Source organism: Garra rufa, chromosome 22 (assembly GCF_049309525.1).
Source record: "Garra rufa chromosome 22, GarRuf1.0, whole genome shotgun sequence".
Classification (NCBI taxonomy): Eukaryota; Metazoa; Chordata; class Actinopteri; order Cypriniformes; family Cyprinidae; genus Garra; species Garra rufa.
This window is the reverse complement of record NC_133382.1, coordinates 19,781,879-19,803,448: the sequence shown is the minus strand read 5'-3', so window position 1 is coordinate 19,803,448 and position 21,570 is coordinate 19,781,879. Positions and strand designations below refer to the sequence as shown.

Below are 21,570 nucleotides of genomic sequence, written 5' to 3'. Positions count from 1 at the left end.
CACGCCAGCAGTCACCTAATAATTCAACGTAAAAACAAACGTAAAGTAGCTGCTGGAACACCAAAAAACCTGGTCAACCAACCTGGTTTTAGCTGGTTATAGCTGGTCAGCAGGCTGGTTTTAGAGGGGTTTTGGCCACTGTCAGGTCAGACTGGGAAACCACCAGCTAAAACCAGCCTGACCAGGCTGGGAGACCAGCTAAAACCAGCTAAGACCAGCCAACCAGCTGGAGATTATTAGCTGTTCTTTTCAGCAGGGGATCTTAAGGACAATTTCGAAACATTTATGTAAATCACATTTAAATAATAAATGTGGCTCCAACACTCCTTATTGTTGTCTTTTCTGCAGTAAATCACATTACATGACCATTTACAAGCTGTTTTATTGACGTATAAGTATAAGTGCTTGGAAATAATATTTGACATTTTCAAGTCTATTACCCTGTTAAAAAAACAGCATATACTGGTTAGGTTTTGATGCTGGGATGCTGGTTTATGCTGGTCCTTAGCTGGTTTATGCTGGTACCTAGCTGGTCCTTAGCTGGTTTATGCTGGTCCTTAGCTGGTTTAAGCTGGTCCTTAGCTAGTCATGTGCTGGTCCTGAGCAGGATGAACCAGTTTAGGACCAGCACATAGCCAGCTAAGGACTAACTTAAACCAGCTAAGGACAAGCTAAATCCAGCATCCCAGCATCAAAACCTACCTAACCAGCATATGCTTTTTTTTAACAGGTTTTATTATTTGTACAAATCATAGCCTTTAAATTCTGTCAATTTTATCACAAAATACAAAGAATAAATGTGTTTTTCCACTCTTTAATGTGGTGTGAGATCACTGTATTTTAGTTCAAGCAGCATGTGAATCAGTCATCTTTTTGTCTTTTCTACTAGTTATAGCAGGAAATAAACAGGAATAAATATCAAAAGACATGTTGAAACAAGTGTCTCATGTACTTAAATGTCAATAAGACAGCTTGTAAATTGCATAACAATTGTAACCTAACCGCAGAAATGACAACAATATAACTTTGCCAGCATTGCTTTATTGTTTTTATAAATCACATTTTTTGTTTGTTTGTTTTTTTTTGGAGTAGGTGGAATTTTCTCAATTATTAACTTTATTCACACAGTATAACACAACTTTAAACTTATTTTAAATTTTTTGGTACAAAAACATGGCCCAACATGCAAAAAGACTGAAATAATGTAAAAAAAAACCAAACAAAAAAACTACTCACTACTCACATTTTAGGTGTAATCAATTAAATTAAATTTAATTATTTCAGCAAATTCATCCACAGTGTCCTCTGTGTTAAATGTAAGGCTTTGTGTAGCCAAGTCTCAATGGAAAGAATGGCTTCTTTTGATGAAAAAGAAAATTAAAATGAAAGAAAGAGAATGAAAACGTGAGCTACCAGTCTTACGAGTTTTTTTTTTTAAATTAATTAATATTTCATTTGGCCGTGGCAGTGCAGCGTTTGCAATAGGGCTGCAACGATTCGTCGACGTTGTCGACAAAAATCGATAATAGAAATAGTCGACAATGAATTTAATTGTCGATGTTGTCGCCAGACAACCGAGTGAGGCATCTTTCTGCCGAGAGTCGCACATACGCAGCTTCTATGCTGAGCGATAACATACAGAAATGGCGGCGTCCAACGCAGCAGCTGCGCGTACCAAAACACGCCCGTTTCACACATACTCCGTCTCCGTTTTTTTTTCCCACACCCATGTTAACGGATTAGAACGTTCACAATGTACGGACTGCAAACGCGTTCTGTGTGAAAGCAAAACGAGTCTGTGCTTCTTCTGCACCGCATACGTAACGCACACGGACTGTAGACGCACTGCAGACTGAGTATGTATGAAACAGGAGTAAAGTTTGTGAGCATTTTAGCCTGCTACGGCGAATTAAAATATTACCTGCATGCATGGGCGTAAATCCCGGGGGGGACGGGGGGGACATGTCCCCCCCCATCCGAGGGTTGTCCCCCCCCCCCCCCCCCTCTAAAAAAATTATTTAAAAAAAATCGCACTCTCTATTGTGAAAAATATATGTATGTATACCTACTCGTGTAAGTAGAAAAACCCCCAAAAAAATGCATTTAGAAACAGTTGAGTTCCCCCTCCCCTTCCTTACAGTGGTTTGGCCCACTGCCTGCTTTACACACACGAGTCAGGTGTGTGGCTGCGGCTCAATTAATGCTGAACTCCAGTAATGCTGAACTCCAGTAAATAGGGTATTTCATTAACTTTAAATAAAGCGATTCTCTTTAATGTAGTTGATGCAGACTCATTTATAAATTAGTTGCGGCAAAAATGCTGATTACCGATGTAATTTTCCATGAATCTGCTATATTAGCAATTAAAACATTACTTATCTAGTTAACGTTAGCTTGTTTACCATAGCTTGTTGCATAATGCAATGCAAGACGCCAAAGCAGTTTCCCATGCATTGTTTTATTTGTGACGACTTGGCATAATGTTAACTTAACATTAACGGCCACAATTAGAATGTTGCAGGTATACCTCACTTCCCTGATGTCAAGAGATAAACTATCGAGCGTTATTAGTAGGTCCAGCGTTTAGCCCTTTTGTTAGCGCGTCCGCCTCCCGTGCCGGAGACCCGGGTTCGAGACCCGCTCGTCGCGAGCGTGTGGCGTTTCATTTAGCTGTGCATTTACTAAATGAGCACTGTGTTACGTCCGAACAAACCTCACTATAAATAAAATTGTAAACCTTTTTTTGTTTTTGTTTTTATTGTTGTCTATCTTTATAAGTACAATTTGACTGTATTATTTTGCGTCCCCTTCAAAAATTGCTCATGAGAAATTTTATATTTATTGTCCCCCCCTACTGTTAAATGAAATTTACGCCCATGCCTGCATGGTTTGTAAAGCAGTCCTTGCGCATCACGGCAGCACCTCTGTGATGCACGAACATTTAAAGAGAAAGCACGTCGGACAGTTGAATGAAACGGAGTTTGGCTGGCCTCGGTAAGATTTAAATAACATGGAAGCCAATACGTTTTGTTTTGGATATACATTTTTGTTTACTGTTTTATTGCTGCTGATGGTTTACAGGAAGAAAATGTTTACTTGATTTTAATTTATTTTTTCTTATAAAACAAATGTGCCTGTCCATTAAAAAAATTATAGAGTTTCTTAATTTATGCATTTATGTCTGTACTGACCGAGCACTGTGCCTAATTGGTTTTAGACAGGGCATTTTTATTTACTTTTAGGATGAATTGGCCTATCAGCAGCAAAATATGCATTTTTTATTGAAGTACCCCCTTCTTTCTTGTGTTTACTATAATTTTCCACATAATTAAAGCAATCTCATGCTAAATTTGAGAAAAATTGAATAATTATCCGATTAGTCGACTAATCGTTTCAATAGTCGGTGACTAGTCGACTATTAAAATAGTCGTTAGTTGCAGCCCTAGTTTGCAAGTCGTTTTAAAGAATGACGCAGTTCTATGGACGTCTGAAAAGTTTTATTTTGCAAAGAGACATTGTTTGTGGTACAAATCCACATTTGAATACGTCAAATCCAGCCAATAACTTTGATTCTCAATTTCAAGCGTTACTTTTTTGGTGTTATTGGTGGTTCTGCGACTCATATTTACTCAAAAATGTAAATATAAAATTTACTTTCAAAATAAATGTTATGTAGCCTCTCTAGTTTTGGCTTTTCCAATCGTTGTTAAAAGCCCTTATATAACTAGTTAATTAACCTAACACAGTGTTTACACAATACTGCAGGCATTACCAACGTAACAAAGAGTAGTTTATACAAACACTCCAATGTCAGATATCTTTAAACGTTACAAAGCGTCTGTGTAGTTCCTAAATACAATTCTCATATAATTAAATAATACAATTAATGTACATGAATACAGAAATATATTTAATATGCTTAATAGAAAGTTGAAAACAGGAGGGATAAATAAAAGCAAAACACAACGCAGTACAGGAACAAATAGGAAGCACTTTTAAGTACATATATTTGTAATACTACAAACTTTTAAGGAATATCACATTAGCAAGAGTGCTGCTGGTCTGAATGATCAGCACAGCTCTGCTAATATTCAGACAGTAAGTGTGATATATTACTATTATACGACAATTTAACAAATAACAGTGCACAACGTGGAGTAACAGTGATTTCCCTTCCTCGCTCAAAAAGCTCTGTAATCACTATGCTTTTACATTTCTCAATCCCGCTAGCTGGGGATTTTAGTCATACCAGAATCTGAATTAGAATCTCCAGGTGCTTAGCGACACAGTTATCTTGGATTCTGAAGTATCAGACTTTTCCCCTTCATGGTATTGAAGTAGATCTTGTTTTTGTATTTGGATACATTGTTACTGAGGTAAAAGTTCTGGTAACTCACTCCAGTGATCCAAGTGAAAGGAAGGACACACAAGTAGAAGGTAAACAGTGCAAGACTCACCTAAATCTTGATTTCAAGGATGGTCAATTCACTAGAGTTGATATTTTTGCCATTGCATAGCTTGTTTTACAAGAATGATGAGCTTCATTCCTAGTTCCAAGGTCCAGATTATTGCTCAGAGCTGCTGGCATCATTTCTTCAGCCTCACACTATGAGGCAATCCTCCTTGGTCAGCTACCTAGCATGACAGTGAGGACTTGAGTAACAGAGGAGATAGTGAAGATCAGACTCTTTTAAGCAAACAAGAGATAAAAACAGGAAGATTAGATGAAGTTAGATGGTTGATGATGTTCTCACCCCATGAGCGGAGTGGTTTGAATGTTAAACTAATGAAGACTCATAAAACAAGACTTTCTTTCTTATGTTTCCACAGAAAAGTCATCCAGGACAGCATTTCTTCATGTAGTGAGATTCCAGATGGGTGACCCGAGTTTGAGTCCTTGTGGTCCTTTCACAGTCCCAACCTTCTATCTTTCCCACTTTGCTCTCTGTTAAGTCCTTTCCCAAGAAAAGGTAAACATGCCAAAAACAGATCTAAAAATATAGGTGCATAAAAACGACATTTAGACAGTTCTCAGCTTCAAGTACTGTCTTTTAAATATAAACATGTTTCATGGTGCTTTATCAGATTTGTTGTGAATTTTGTGTCATTTTCACTGACAACTCAACTTGATTCTTTCATACAAAGGTGATTGTTATGGAAGCCCATTTCACTATGAATAAAAAAATTTAAAAGTTAATTGCGAGTTTTTATCTCACAATTCGGACCCTTTTCCTCATAAATGCAAGGTTGTATCTCGCAATTCTTACTTTTTTCTCGCAGTTCTGGGTTTATATCTCGCAATTCTGACTTTTTTTTACTTAGAATTTAAAATTTAACTCACAACTGCAAGTTTATATTTCACATTTCTGAGTGAAAAAAAGCCCCTTAGTCAGACTTTTTTCTCGTAAATGCAAGTTTTTATCTTGGAAATTCTGACTTTATTTCTTACAGTTCTTACTTTTTTCTCGTAAATGCAAGGTTGTATCTCACAATTTTTACCCTTTTATCGCAGTTCTGATTTTTTTCTCAGAATTGTGAGACATAAACTCAATTTTTTTCTCGTAAATGCGATTTTATATCTTACAATTCTGACATTTTTCTTGTAAATGCGAGGTTGCATCTAATTCTGACTTTTTTCTCATAAATGCGATGTTGTATCTCACAATTCTGACTATTGTCTCGTAAATGCACAATTCTGACAATTTTTTTGCAGTTCCAAGTTTTTTTTACAATTCAGATTTTTTTCTTGCAATTCTGAGATATGAATTAGCAATTTTGACATTTTGTTTCATAAATGCGATTTTGTATCTCACAATTTTGACATTTTTCTTGTGAATACAAGTTTGTATGTCATAATTTTGACTTTTTTCCCATAAATGCACAATTCTAACTTTTTCTCTTGTAGTTCCATTTTGTATCCTATAATTCTGACATTTTGCTCTTGCAATACTGATTTTTTTTCTCAGAATTTTGAGATATAAACTCACAATGTGAGATAAACTCACAATTCTGACTTTTTTTCCTGTAAATGCGATTTTGTATCTCACAATTCTGAAATTTTTCTTGTAAATGCAAGGTTGTATCTCACAATTCAGACTTTTTTCTCGTAAATGCACAGTTCTGACTTTTTTGTAATTCTGTTTAATATCTCGCAATTTTGACTATTTTCTTGTAAATGCGATTTTGTATCTCACAATTCTGACATTTTTCCTGTAAATGTGGTTATATCTCACAATTCCGACTTTTTTCTTGTAAATGCGATTTTGTATCTCATAATTCTGACATTTTTCTAGCAAATGCACAACTCTGACTTTTTGTCTAGAAATTCTAAGTTTATATCTCACAATTCTGACTTTTTTTCTTGTAAATGCCAGTTTGTATCTCACAATTCTGACATTTTTCCTGTAAATGTGGTTATATCTCACAATTCCGACTTTTTTCTTGTAAATGCACAACTCTGACTTTTTCACTTGAAATTCTAAGTTTATATCTGACAATTCTGACTTTTTTCTTGTAAATGCAAGTTTGTATCTCACAATTCTGATATTTTTTCTTGCAATTCTGACTTTTTTCTCATATATGCGATTTTGTATCTTACAATTCTGACTTTTTCGTAAATGCAAGTTTGTATCTCACAATTCTGAATTTTTAATTGCAATTCTAACTTTTTCTCTGAACTGCCAGTTATAAAGTTTAGCATCTGCGAGTTATAAAGTCCTAGAGATTATATTACGCAATACTGACTTTATAACTCACAATTGCGAGTTTATATCTCACATTTCTGGAAAAAAAGTCAGAATTGCGAGATAAAAAGTTGTAATTATTTTTACATTTTTATTCAGTGGCGAAAACGGGCTTCCATAGATTGTAACCCACAGGAACCAGATTGGTATGCCTTATGGTTTTTCTCAACCTCATTCCGCTAAAACAAATGAGTGATTTAATGAGTGACTTTCTCACAACGAGACTGCCCAAGCCGGAGAGGAAGACCGTGAAATTTGCTCAAACTCAAAAAACCTTTCTTCATGAGCACAAAATCCTCAACTCAAATAGCAAAGCTTATACTTAAATCCTAGTGTGAGACCAAGCACATGGGTGTTGCTCTTTGCCTCTTCTTGGGCAAGAGAATGAGTTTGCTTTTTTCACATAACTGATCCTGAGGTTCTGTATACATAAAGATGGCCAGGATAATGTCTCTTAATGACTTAGATTTAGGCTGACGTGATGATGGCATTGTCCCCGTTGAGTTAATGTGGCCTTGGGCGCCATTCCTGTGTTCCGATGTGAACATTCACCTCGTTGTCAGTGACACAGAGGCCAGAGATGAACTCAGAAAAGTAGGACGCATAAGAAAATATATAAACTTAAAGGAGTTTAGCACTGAAAGTAGGGATGACTACACAGTCTTGTCATTTGTGCATACAGTCTGTTAACAGTCAGCGGTCTTGTTTCGTTCTTTCACATTTCCTCAGACAGTGACCTCCGTCTTGCTGTTGGTCTGGTAGGCCTTAAGTTTGGGATGTGGCTGGTAAAGTAGTTGTCCCCCATAGCCTGTGGGCTGGGAGAGGAACTCTGGTAGTGTTTCTATGCTGTACTGTCTTCTACTGTAGGTCTGGTGGCGAGCAGAGTGTCCTGGATGCGAGATCTGCCGTTGAACATGTCTTTGTCCAGAATCCCAAGCTTTGAAGGCTGAACTGGAAAGCTGAGGGTGGGTGATGGTTTTTGGGATGCGGGTCCTCTCCAGCTGGTTGGTTGGGATTGAGATCGAAAGTGGGGAATGAATGTCATGGGAAGGAAGTACCTGGTGAAGATAGGACTTGTCTTTCTGGTGCATCGGCACTGGTTGGAAAGGTGCAGGAGTGGAATGATGCTGAGAGAAATCCATTAGAGGATAACTTTTGTAGTAGCTCCTGCTTGCAGTATCAGCTGTAAGGGAAAAGAAGAAATAGATAAGTTAGCGAGGTACATTGCACAATTATAAGAATAAGCTAATTCAAACTTTCTCGGGGGAACTTAGCAAATAAGTGCAAAGTTTCTTGAGAGAACACAGAACTATTGTGATCAAAGTTGGGTAATGTGAATGTTTGGAAAACAAATTCAGACCTACAACAAAAAAGTTTTCCCTCCGTTTAGTTTCCGTTGTTCGTTCAGTGTTTTTTTTTCCTCCAGTTCTCCAGGATCCCTTCAAGTCCTTTTCCCTTCCTAGATACTTTCTCCTCCTGTTGGAGCAGGGGAAAAAGTCGCTCGACAATACCAGACTGTTCCTGGACATTGCTTATCTTACCAGCTACCTGGACAATGCGCTCTGCGTGTTCTATGACACCAACCTGAATCCCTCGTACAGAGCACCGTCGTCCGAAAATGGTCCTCAAGCAGATTTCACCACCTTTCTGGAGTGGATTCTGGTGAGAAACAGATCTCTGTTTCAGGGAAATTCCACTCCAGACCCAGAGTCGAGCCTACTATCTCCCCACTGTGCGGACCTTAAGTCCGAGCCCACCAATGAGAGAGAACCTGAGCTCGCCGCGACCGACGAGCCATCGCCACATGGAGCGGCAGAGCCGAGAATCGCAGCGGAGCCGGAGCTGCAAGTGATGTCAGAGCAGGTGCGAGAGCCGGCTACAGTGCCCACCACGAGGGAGGAAGCCGTGGACAGTGATATCGCGGAGAGGAGCTTCGCCCACTGCGCCATGGCTGAGGGTGAGCTAGTTGTGGATCTGGGACAGTTGGAGGTTGAGGTTTTTTTTGATATGGACCAGTGATGGAGTACTCGAGTCCTGGACTCGGACTCGAGTCCGACTCGAGTCACTATTCTTTGGACTCGAGTCCGACTCGAGAATCCACTCTCTGGACTTGTGACTCGACTTGGACTCGCGGATTGATGACTCGTACTTGGACTCGGACTCGAGGATAAATACAATCGGACTTGAGCGTTCATCACTTTGTTTTTGACTAACTATGTTATAAAAAATTATATAAGGTGTTAAACTTTTCCTGTTTCATGCCCAAGACCGGCCGCGATCTCCCTTCACAGACACTGCTACCTCTCGCTCTCTTTGCTTGACAACACACTCACTGACGTCACTCACTTTTACGCTCGTGCAATGAATGATGCATGATTCGCGGGCTAAATGTTCACATTTGTAAAATGCAGAAAGACGTGCCCCGGATCGTGAAGTTCGCCTACGCAAATTTTGCTTCTAATGCTGGAAAGAGCAGCGCTATGTTGTGTGTGTAATCGCACAATTGAGGAAAAGACTGGGACAACCTCAAACTTTAACAGACACCTGTCACGGATGCACCCAGAAACATAAGCAAAATGCTTTCCATTGCCTAACGTTAGCTTTTTTCAAAAAAATATTATTGACTAATGCATATATGATAACAAATAGAAGAAGCTAGGGTTAATGTATGTCTGGTTCAGATTACAGCATTTTTTTTGTCTGTTGATAACTTAACGTTACTAGTCACTGTGCCGGATCAGATTTTTGCGATATTTGTCTGTTGCGATAGTCACTGTGTCAGATTAAACATTTTTTTTGCAATTTTGACTCTTAAAATCCTGTGGTGTCGACAAGAAACATGTCAGATGTTACACGTTGCTTTCTGACCAGTCGCTTGCCGTCACACACACACACACACACACACACACACACACACACACACACACACACACACACACGTTAAATAGTTCTGTCACACACACAATCTCTCTCTCTCTCTCTCTCTCTCTCTCTCTGCATTTCGTATTGATTTTTACGTTTTAAGTATCTTTAAAATACAGTGTCCTGTAAAATGCAGGTTTCTTTTTTTCGCTGAGTGTATTTCTGTAATACAGTGTTAAAGGATTAGTTCACACAAAAATGGAAATCTCCTAATCATGTACTCCTCCCATTGCCATACAGGATCTTTTTTTTTTTTCAGTGGAAAATATATATATATTTTTTAAAGAAAATCATTTCAGGATGTTTACTTAATGGACTTCAATGCCAACTCAGTTGGTTGTTCTTGTTTCTTCGTCAGGGTGAGTAAATTATTAGGAAATTTTCATTTTGAGGTAAACTAATCCTTTAATGTTACTTATATATCAGAAATATATAAAAAAATATTTAAACTATTAAATATAATCGTGCCACAACTGGAGACATGTAGACTCGAACACTGGGGACTTGAGACTCGACTCGGACTCGAACTCTGGTAATGGTGACTCGACTTGGACTCGACTCGGACTCTTCTTTGGTGACTCGGACTTGGACTCGGACTCGAACACTGGGACTCGAGACTCGACTCGGACTCGACAGTTGGTGACTCGACTACAACACTGATATGGACTAATATGCCGACATGCCCCCTCTTCTCCCATCTTGTCTGAGCCCCCTGTCATCCCTATTTCGGCCATGGAGGCTGTTTGTGAGCTGTCTGTCAGCCCTGAGAGCCCGGAGGCTTACAAATAACCACCAACCCTCCCGCTCCTGCCTTTTCCACCGCTGTTGTCTGGCAGCCCCTCTGCTCACCCTCAGCCCACCATATGTGCGGTAGGCTCTGGCGGGTCTTCCAGTCTCCATCGGTGTTGTGGCTGGAGGATCCCCTGTCTCTGCCTTCAGCCTTAGAGTCCAGAACTCTGCCTTGGCCCGTCGACCGAAGCAGCTCCACCATGGCTCCTAGCTCCCTCCTCTCCACCGGGCTCCCTCATCCCTCCAGCTCCACCTTGGTCTGACGTTGATCATCCTTTGCCTCGGTACTCCACTCATCCGGCTTCGCCTTGTCCCTCTGGCTCCATCAGGCTCCTCCATCCTTTCGGCTCCACCTTGGTCCACTGTCGCTCCGGCTCCACCACGGCCTTCCGGATCCCTGCCTCAACCTTGGTCGCCTGAGCTATCTGTTCCGCCTTGGCCATCTGGATCCTCATGTCCCTCTGGCTCAGTGGCTCACCATCTTCGCCTCAGGCTCCTCCACCACCCGCTCCGCCCCCCTAAAGTCGTCAGCCCTTCTTCCTCTGTGGCTCCTTCCTCCTGTTTGGACTATTAAAGACTGTTGATCATTACATTCCTTCGTCTCCTTATTCCTTGCTCCTCGCAGTAGCATAACTTTGACACTTGGGGGAATTTGAAAGTTTTGTGAGCAAATGAAAGTTACTCAAGAGAACGGATACGTTTTATGAGGAAAGTTAGTTTGTTGGGCAAAGTTTTGCATCTGATGCAGAGTTTCTTTGGGAAGTGCAAAGTTCTGCAAAAAAATGTTTCTTGGGGGAATTTGAAAGTTTTGCAAACAAATTTGAAGTTTCTTGGGGTAACAAAAATTTTTTGTATGATGCTAAATTTCTCAGGCAGGTGCAAAAGTTTTGCAAATAAACCGAAAGTTTCACGGTGGAATTCAAAAATTTTGTGAGCGAATGCAAAGTTTCTTGAGAGAACGCAGAAGTTATGTGATCAAACCAATTTTGTTGGGTAATGCGAAAGTTTTGCAAACAAATCCAGAGTTTCTCAAGGGAACAAAAAGTTTTGCGTGTGATGCACAATTTCTCTGGGAAGTCCAAAAGTTTTGCAAATAAATGCAAAGTTTCTCTGGGAAATTTGAAAGTTTTGTGAGCAAATGCAAACTTTCTCGAGAGAATTCAGAAGTTTTGTGATTGGGTAATTTGAAAGTTTTAGAAACAAATTCAAAGTTTCTCCGCAAGTCCAAAATGTTTGTGTGTGATGCAAAATTTCTTGGGGAAGCGCAAAGGTTTTGGAAATAAATACAAAGTTTCTCTGATGAATTCGAAAGTGTTGTGAGTGAATACAGTTTCTCAGGGACTTCCAAAAATTTGGGAGAATGTGAAATATTTGAAGAAAATGCAAAGCTTTTTGAAGCAGTGTAACAGTTTTGCGAGTAAATGCAAAAGTCAGTTTCTTAAAGCAACAGAAACATTTTGTGGACAAACATTAAAGCATTAAAATACAATTTTTCCATCACCATGTATCCTTAGGGGACTTTTGACATATTTGAAGAATTAAATTCATGTTGCATATCACCTCTGTCTTTTGGAGCATGTGCAAAGGGACGAGGCCAGTTTTAGTATGATAAATCTATATATGTTGGACAAAGATCGCATTAGGTCTGTTAGTCTCTGACTTCACAATAGACAAACTGGTATTATTTCAGTCTCACCGAAACATCATGTTATCTTTGACTTCAAAGAACGAATGTTATATTGTGCATCACTTGAAATCCGTCCAATGAAACCCTAAGTTGGATGTATCATCTTTCACTCAGGTTTTGATGAAGCACATGAAACAGCAGTGTCTTTATTCCTGTTGAGATGTCCACTGAGAGCTTGTCCATTTTATTAAGCACAGACTTTATGTTGCATGAAATGTTTAAAGGTCATGCCTTGGACGTGAGTTATCTTTCTTCTCACGGCATTTACCTGCAAGCTGCTCGCTCTGTCTTGTCGCATTAATGTCTGCTATCTGCACTTGTTCTTTTTGTTCTTGCAGTAAATCTTGAGGTTTTAGGAGGTGTGTACATATATCAGGAGACAAAAAAAAAAGATTCTTGTGGATGCTTTTTTGTTCTTAGCCTCAACAAATCCAGTATCAAATGTATCAACTTTACAAACTGATGTCAGATGGCATTCATTCAAATAACAGTCATCAAGTTATTTTTTTGGTTCTTTTCTCATTTATTACTTTCTTTTTGCCACAAGGTGATTCAAACAGATGACATCTGAACTGAACATCCTTGAGATTACTCCAAAGGCTGATTTGTCAGTGTGTATCATCATCATCATCATCATCAACGGTGTGCTGATTGCAGACCATCCTGGCATCGGATCTTTGTTTGGTAGCAGTCAGATACAGACGTGTTCATATGTGTAAGTAGCTAATAATGTGACTGAATCACTGTGATCCAGAAACTATTGGCTTAACATGTTCCCAGAATGTAGGGCAGGCTAATGCTTCTGCCTAAAAGTAAATGGACTACAAGAATCAACTCTCAAGCCCACAGATCTCTTTCTTTGGGAAAATGCAATGAGATCTCTTCATTATTTTTTTTATTAAACTTGAGAAATCTACAACAGTAATGAGTCACTTTCACACAAACAGCCTATTTTTGTGAATTTAACAACATTTCACGTTTAGAGGTCATGTGTGAAAAACACCCATTGTTGAAATGCAGCAAAAAAGCTCCACTAATTTGATGGCTGAAGCATTATAACACTACAAAAAATACGTGTGAACAAGTGCCATAAGATAAAGTTTAAGTACATAAGTAAAAAAAAATAAGAAAAGTTTTGAAAGTATCCCAAAGTTTTAAACCAGTTTTCTACATTGAACTTGAAAGGAAGGAGATAGCATTTGTAAATTGCAAATGTGGTACATTTACTGGAATAAGTCATTTTCCTGCAATTCAGTGGATTTTGTGTGTACAGATAAAATATAAAATTTAAATATTATGCATCTTTCTTGAATAATAAAAGCTTCAGTCTGAATAAAGATGCAAAAATGCAGGTTAGACTGAAAATAAAACTGTATTCCATTTCTCTTGTCATTTAAATGTCTAAAAATTCAGTGATGCAGAAAATAAAATATTTTGTGTAATAAGGTTTATGTGTATAAATCTGACAAAACACTTGAATATGCAACTCTGTCTAGATGTCTAGTCACCAGTATTGCAATGTTAAATTGAGTACCCGGGGTGAAACAGAGTAACCTTGTAGTGCCCCAACTGTGGTCCTCACCACACCAGAGGGCTTCCCTGATTCTGTCAGTCAAACTTAGGGACTGTTGTTTATGGTATCCAGCAGAGCATGAAATAATTCAACATCTGTGAATGAAGTGTGCTTGTGCGCATAGTAACATGCTGTGGTTCTTACCAACTGCTTTCAGAGAGTTGTACTTATTCAGTGCCAGGCCTGGTATACTGAGATTGCTTTGAGGATGAGAGAGTCCGGCTGATGTACCAAAACCCAAGCCAGCGTTGTTTAGATGGTACTGCTCTGGAATACAGAAAATCATAGAAATGCATGTTATTTTTTATGTTTGTACTGACCTGAATAAGATATTTCACATAATAGATGTTTACATATAGTCCACAAGAGAAAATAATAGTTGAATTTATAAAAATGATCCTGTTCAAAAGTTTACACACGCTTGATTTTTTAATACTGTGTTGTTACTTGAATGATCGACAGCTGTGGGTTTTTTTTTTGGTTAGTGATAGGTGTTCATGAGTCCTTTGTTTGTCCTGAACAAATTTTGTGGTTTTTGTTCTGAAGAACAGTGAACAGTTTAACTGTTCAGGACAAACAAGGGATTCATGAACAACTGTCACAAAAAAAAAAAAAAAAAACACAGCTGTGGATCATTCAGGTAACAACACAGTATTGAGAATCAAGTGTATGTAAACTTTTGAACAGGATCATTTTTATAAATTCAACTATTATTCTCTTGTGGACTGTATGTAAATGTCTTTAATGCAAAATATAAAGTATATAATAAAAATAAACCTTCATTTGTATGATCCCTCTTACAGTTTTTTGGTAAAATAATTAACATTTTGCAGATTCTGCAAGGTGTATGTGTAAACTTTTGACTTCAGCTGTATACAGTAAAGTTCAAAAGTTTGGGATCAGTTTTTTTTTTTAATAATTAATACTTTTATTCAGCAAGGATGCAATAAATTAATCAAACCGACAGTAAAGACTTTTATAATGCTACAAAAGATGTTTCAAATAAATGCTGTTCTTTTGAACTTTCTAAAAGAAATGGTGAAATATATCACAGTTTCCAAAAATATATAAAGCAGCACCTAATTAGAATACTAGAATTGTTTATTTGCCATCAAATGAATAAATCATTTAAAAATATGAAACTTAAATTTTAATAATATTACATTTTTTCAGATACAGACCCCAATTCTTTAATTAACAAAATTTTACAACAGTTCTTTCTGATCCTCGAACCTGAATTGCTGAGAGCCTTTTCCAGGAGTGCGATATAGTGATAACAGCACTCCAACCATTTTGTATTACTCCGCTTGTGGCATTTCTCAGCGAGTGTCATGGTGGATTTTATAAATAATACTGTTTTTTTGTGTCATAGAATGTAATTTAAAAAGATTTTTAGGCGAGAATGTACTTGTTTAGACTTTAATTATGCGGTTTGTTAATAAAGATAATGTTTTCGACAATGTTTTCTGAGATGTGAACTCCAAGGCGTCAGCGGGCGTTCAGCGCTCATGAAGCCACCGAGAGCAGCCTTACCTCGGCCAGATCTTCTGGAATTTGCTGCTGGATCTGTTGGCTCTATATCGGTTAAACATGAGATATAATTTGTTTTGGGTAAATCTAATGGTAAGTTTTGGTCTCAATAATCTATTATTTGTTCCACAGCAAGTTTTGGCCAAGGACAAAATCTCATCAAGCTGTACTTTATGTAACTTTAATGCTGTAAAGGATAGTATGACAAAGATATCACTTTCCTCTGTGGACATTCAAACTAATGTTTTATTGTGAATATGAGATTAAGCTGTAGAATAAATCCTGTGTCAGATATAGGTAGTCGCACTCGCTCAGTCCGTCTCTCTCATATAATACAGTGAGCTTTTAATACAGTAATACGAAAAGCTTTTAATGAAGCAACTCAATGTTCCTTCGTTACGAGTTCTAAAGTGACATTTTCAAATTAGTAACGGAAGCTTGGGCTAAGCTGTTAAATGGTCAACTTAAAATTTGAATCTGTGCTGGAAGGAACAGGTTTCACACAAAAGAGGGTTTTTAAAGTCACACTATTGTTGTTTATGTATTTACACTCTTGTGCCGTCGAACTGTTGGATAAACACAATATCACACTTGCGTTATGTAAGGGATAATGTACAGGCAGCCGGTAGTTATCGCAGAAATAAGCCCCGACAGCCTGTGATCAGACTTGTATCACACTGAAGGGGCTTATTTCGCGATAACTACAGGCTGCCTGTACATTATCCCGCTTATTACACGGCTACTTGCCACATAAGGAAAAAAACTGGACATGAATATGAATTTGAAACCTTTTATTGGCATATTTGTTTTAAATTAACATTTTTATCCTTCCGCGAAACGATATAGTACTACGTGACTAACATTCAAACTATGTACGTTAGTAAGACAATTTAAATAGATTAATGTCGAAATTTTCCATTGTTAATTGTGGTTGTCTAGTGTTTGTCACAAGATGGCGCCAAACGGTAATCTTTGTTGGCACGGAGGGATTTTAAACATACAAGTAGTACCGGCTATGCGTTATTACTTTGGAGCGGTGATTATTTGAAAAGAACGAACCTGCAAATGTCTCAACTGACCAATCAGAATCAAGCATTCCAAAGAGCCGTGTAATAAGGTTGTATATCGGCACACTGTGTTTACCTACAGTCGAATTAAATGTATTGATATTGATATTGCTTATATAATATATATTTGTGTGTGTTTTTTCTAGTTTGAAATATCAGCCATCTTACTTTCAGGTGAGAGCATCAATTTATTAGTGCTAACTACACAATATGTGCAGGATATTAGTGGAAAAACATGCTGTGTCTGTGTTGGACTCACTTTGTAGACCTGCAATAGAGACCTATTTAAATCCGTTCTATATGCAGCGACCCTATATTGACCACTGAGATGTGGTTCAGCCTGAATGACCTATTTTTCCTTGTAAGCTGTGGGTGACAGCACAGGAAGGACATTGATGCAATTAATGAACGTTAGCTGTTGCTTTTCTTCTTTCCTGTTTGTTCCATTAGTCATTAGTCACATTTCATTTAACATGAGCGATGTGTTGAGAGATTTGGACAGCCGTACTTTTAGGGTGAACGTGTGTTACAAATTCTGAAATCACTCTGGCATTTCCTAGTAGCGGTAAACAGTTTTTTTTAATGCTTTAAATGAATGTTTCATGAAAGCCAAAAGCATACCCTTCAGTGTGTTAATTCGGACAAGTACGCTTAGACCCAGAGTGCCTGCAAAACCACTGTCTGACTGTTCTGACGTCATAGTGCATCAAAGGCACATCTGAGTAATTCTGATAGTTTACCCAAAAATGAAAATTCTGTCATTAATCACTCACCCTCACGTCTTTCCAAACCTATAAGAACTTTGTTCATCTTCGGAACTCAAATTAAGATATTTTTGATGCAATCCAAGAGCTTTCTGACTCTCCATAGACAGCACAGGACATTCCACGGTCAAGGCACAGAGACATAGTAACATTGTTAAAATTGTAATTAATACAGAATTTTCATTTTTTGATGAACTATGCCTTTAATTTGCATTCTTGGTTAAACCAAGCTTGCTTGAGATGTTTTGTGGTGTTAGTGTGCTTTTTAGTCTCGGCAGGTGTAGATTAGTCTTTTATGTTCTTAAGGGAAGTATTACCAGCTCTTTTTTCTAAACCTTGATCAACTGAGAGTGTGCTGCCCTGAGGACATTAGCTTTAATACAACATTAGCAGTGCCGTTAACCACCATTTACTGTCTGTGTGCCTTCTTGACACTCTCTGCTGTCTTTGATAATGATGAAGCGTAAAGGGAGAAACTAATGAACAGGGTTTTTCAGGGTAATGCATCTCAGGGCGCAAGACTTCACATCTTCACAAGGCATCACAAAGAGAAATCAAACCAGATTTTTCGTAAGATTAAATATATGTGATGTAATTGTAAGAGAGGGATAGAAAAGTGAGGGGGATGTTCTCTGCGCACGTTAATGTCTTCATTAGGTATTTCTGACTAGACCTTTGAAGTCAAAATAATTGTCAGGACGTCCAGAGGGGAAATAGCTTTTGATGCATTATGTAATTTTTCGGGCTGTGTGTATTGTGTTCTGTGCATTTTAGCTGGATATTATTATATTATATTATTATAATTTCAGATTACTGAAGGTCCTAAAGCACAGCATTAATGGCGTTCATGTGAAGATGCGGGTACATTTTGAAATCTAATGTGTGATAAAATGTTATCAAACTGATATGATTTTGGGATTTACAAAAAATATTCCATAACTGCAGGGATGAACTAGAATTAAAAAATACTAAGGCTCACTACAACCAGTGTTATTGTTAACAAAAACTGAAACTATTAAAAATAGTTTTCATTTGTTGAAATTAAACTAATATGAAATCAAATGTAAATACTAGATGCAAAAACATAAACAAAAATGAGAAATGTTAAAATAAAACTAAAAGAATTTAGAATTAAATTAAATATTTTAAATAACAGAAAAACCAAACACCTTTGGAGCCCATAGACACAAAAAAAAATCCAAAAATTCAAATAAAATAAAATGAAGCGCTGAATGTGTGTTCCAGTCAACAATAAGTAATCAATAAAATACATAATAAGAATATAATGTAATAAAAATATACACTGCCAGTCAAAAGTTTTTGAACAGTAAGATGTTTTATTTTTTTAAAGAGGTCTCTTCTGCTCACAAAGCCTGCCTTTATTTGACCCAAAGTACAGCAAAAGAGTAAAATTTAGAAATATTTTAATATTTAAAATAACTGCTTTCTACTTGAATATGTTTTAAAATGTAATTTATTCCTGATTTCAAGGCTGAATTTTTAGCATTACTCCAGTCACATGATCTTTCAGAAATCATTTTAATATTCTGATTTGCTGCTCAAAACACATTCATTATTATTATTATTATTATTATTATTATTTTTTTTTTTTTTTTTTTTTTTTTTTTATTATGTTGAAAACAGCTGAGTAAATTTCTTTTCAGGTTCTTTGATGAATAGAAAGTTCAGAAGAACAGCGTTTAGCTGAAATATAAATCTTTTGTATCATTATAAATGTCTTTATTATCACTTTTGATCAATTTAAAACATTCTTGCTAAATAAAAGTATTATTTTTTTATCATTTCTTTAACACTAAAAACATTTGAATGGTATGTTGTGTAATGTTCCAAAAGCTTTTTTTTCTGATAAATGCTAATCTTTGACTCTTTCTATTCATCAAAGAATCCTGAAAAAAATTTACTCAACTGTTTTAAATATTAATAATAATAATAATAATAATAATAATAATAAATTGAACAGCAAACCAACATATTAGAATGATTTTTGAAGAATTATGTGACACTAAAGACTGGAGTAATGCTGAAAATGTAGCTTTGTTCACTGGAAAAAAAATACATTTTAAAATATATTCAAATAGAAAGCAGTTATTTTAAATAGTAAAAATACTTCACTATATTATTGCTTTTGCTATATTTTGGATAAAAACAATACAGACTTATGTTCAAAAACTTTTGACTGGTAGTGTAATAAAAATACATGTAATATTCTAAGTATACTTTAAAATGTATTATGTAATATATATATTAAAAAAGTGCAACTCAGTGTAACATTTCAACAACCTACAAGTCTGAGTGCAGCCTATAGCCACTCTATTCCTCCATAACTATGTCTCATTTTTACCAAAGCATCCATGTTAATGTTGTGTAGTACTGCTGATGGGTTTAAAGTGAGTTACCATTTAGTTGAGGTTTGGCTTCAGGGACACACTGATGTGTAATTCAAAACAAAATGAGAGCCCAAAATTGTCCAAAAGTGAAACCTCATGTCCATATAAGCTCAAAGGTAAACATCCTGCCAGTCATATTTTGGAAGGGCAATGTGAATTGAATGGGGGATTGAGAATGTGCAGCAGAGAAGCACTAATATGGGACTGGGTGGCATCTGTGTATTTGTGCGTCATTGTTCACGCTCTTCATTGGAGTGCCACCATCTCCTACTATGAGGGACTGTTGTGTATGTTCTTAGCCCTGAAGCAATAGAGATGATGTATGCTGTAGTGTGAGGTGTGTGTGTGTGTGTGTGTGTGTGTGTGTGTGTGTGTGTGTGTGTTTGTGTAGTGGCATATAAAAACAAAGCCTGAAATGCCGGAGGCAGAGAATTAAAGAGCGGACTGCATAAGGGGAAGTCTAAAATTGGACGGTTCGTCTTTGTGTATGAAACTGTCATACCATAGCACATGTGCTCACGTAAACACACATGCTGGCTCACAAGCTTTTATACCTACCTAATATACCTCTGAGATATCTGAATTCATCTTTGTTATTTAATTTCTTTTGCCACACTCCTAAAACTAAAGATTCTGAAAGGTTTTTGCATTGAAACCATAGTCCTTAAAATAACCATTTTATTCTTAGTGTGATGAACATTTTAATATGTTTAATTATTTTTTTCCAATATAAAGAACCTTTTGTCCATGGAAAGGTTCCATGGATGTTAAAGGTTCTTCACAGAAGCATAGATGCCAATAAAGAACCTTTATTTTTAAGGGTACAAAGTGAAAAGGGGTTTAAGGGGAGACACTGCATGGCAAAAACGCTGTTTTTTTCATGCACCTTTCAGGTTTGAGAATTTTGACTTTTTGGTTTTTCATAGTTTTTTTTTTAGACTAGTGAAAAGAAAACATCTAAAAAAAACACTGTTAAGTGTTTCTTTTATAGCACTTTATCAGTTTGTGTCAATAGATTTCAATTACAATGCATATTTTTAAAGGCTGTTTTCTCAAAATGAGTTTTTTCTCCCACACTGAGCCATAAATCTCTATTTCAGTAGCACTTACACACACCAAACTTTACATTTTTATTCATGTCTACATCCTGAAGGTTTTTACAGAGGGATTTGTTCATATACAATTTGCTTGATTTTATAGAACATTTTATTCCTTTTTTGAAATGCGTTTTTCTGGATTTTTTTGGATGTTATTCTGTCTCTCACTGTTAAAATAAACCTATCATTAAAATTATAGACTGATAATTTCTTTGTCAGTGGGTAAACATGCAAAATCACCAGGGGATCAAATAATTATTTTCCCCACTGTACATGTATATAATTATAATTATACAAACATATGGTTATTTTATATTTAATTAATTTACAGAACTATATTATGGCATCAAACCTTAAACTCCTCTAAAGGTGTCTTTACACAGCTGAGTTAAGGCTGCTCTGTGCCTGCTTAAAACGCAGTGCCACATAAATCCTGATTAAATGATGTCTGTTCAGACCCACCTCAGTCCCTAGTATCAAAGTATTCAGTTGTAACTGCCATGTAAATGCATTTAAGCCACCTCTGAGCAGCAGTAAACAGTGTAAATGCCACTTCAGATATACTTCTGTGCCACCTTTACCCCTCCACAGAAGAAGAAAGTCATAGAGGTTTCCCTATTTGAAAATCATTCACTGTTGAATTGATTTTAATTAAATCGTAAATAAGGTTCATCTTGATTTCATATTGACTGAAATGAAAAGGGATGTTGTTGACCTGTGGAGCTTTATTGCTAAATGCAATGTCAACTTGCGCTGATATACAACATACTGTTATTCTTTTCCAGGCTTCTTGTGATCACACAGCCTTTTAACCATCTTGCTCTTCCAGGCAATGTGGCAGTTTTAAAATTCCCAATTTAACCTTACGCAGATGAAAGCCAACATTAAGACATGTCTTTTGAACCCTGGCATTAAACATCACCTTCCCAGTGCAAGACCTAGAACTGCACAAGCGGTATATAATCTTCACACCATTACTCAGGACGCATA

The 21,570-nt window shown here is 36.9% G+C and overlaps 1 protein-coding gene across 1 annotated transcript in view; it reads right to left on the bottom strand.

The window, feature by feature from the left end:
• Positions 1 to 6,420: 6,420 nt before the first annotated feature.
• The window catches only part of shisa8b (shisa family member 8b), a 30,436-nt gene continuing 15,286 nt past the window's right edge, over positions 6,421 to 21,570 (bottom strand). The window contains exons 3-4 of the mRNA XM_073828952.1: positions 13,859 to 13,981; positions 6,421 to 7,926 (exon numbers count right to left, since the gene is read on the bottom strand). Coding sequence (XP_073685053.1) covers positions 7,469 to 7,926; positions 13,859 to 13,981 — 581 coding nt within the window. The 3' untranslated portion in view covers positions 6,421 to 7,468. The remainder of the gene's footprint in view (positions 7,927 to 13,858; positions 13,982 to 21,570) is intronic.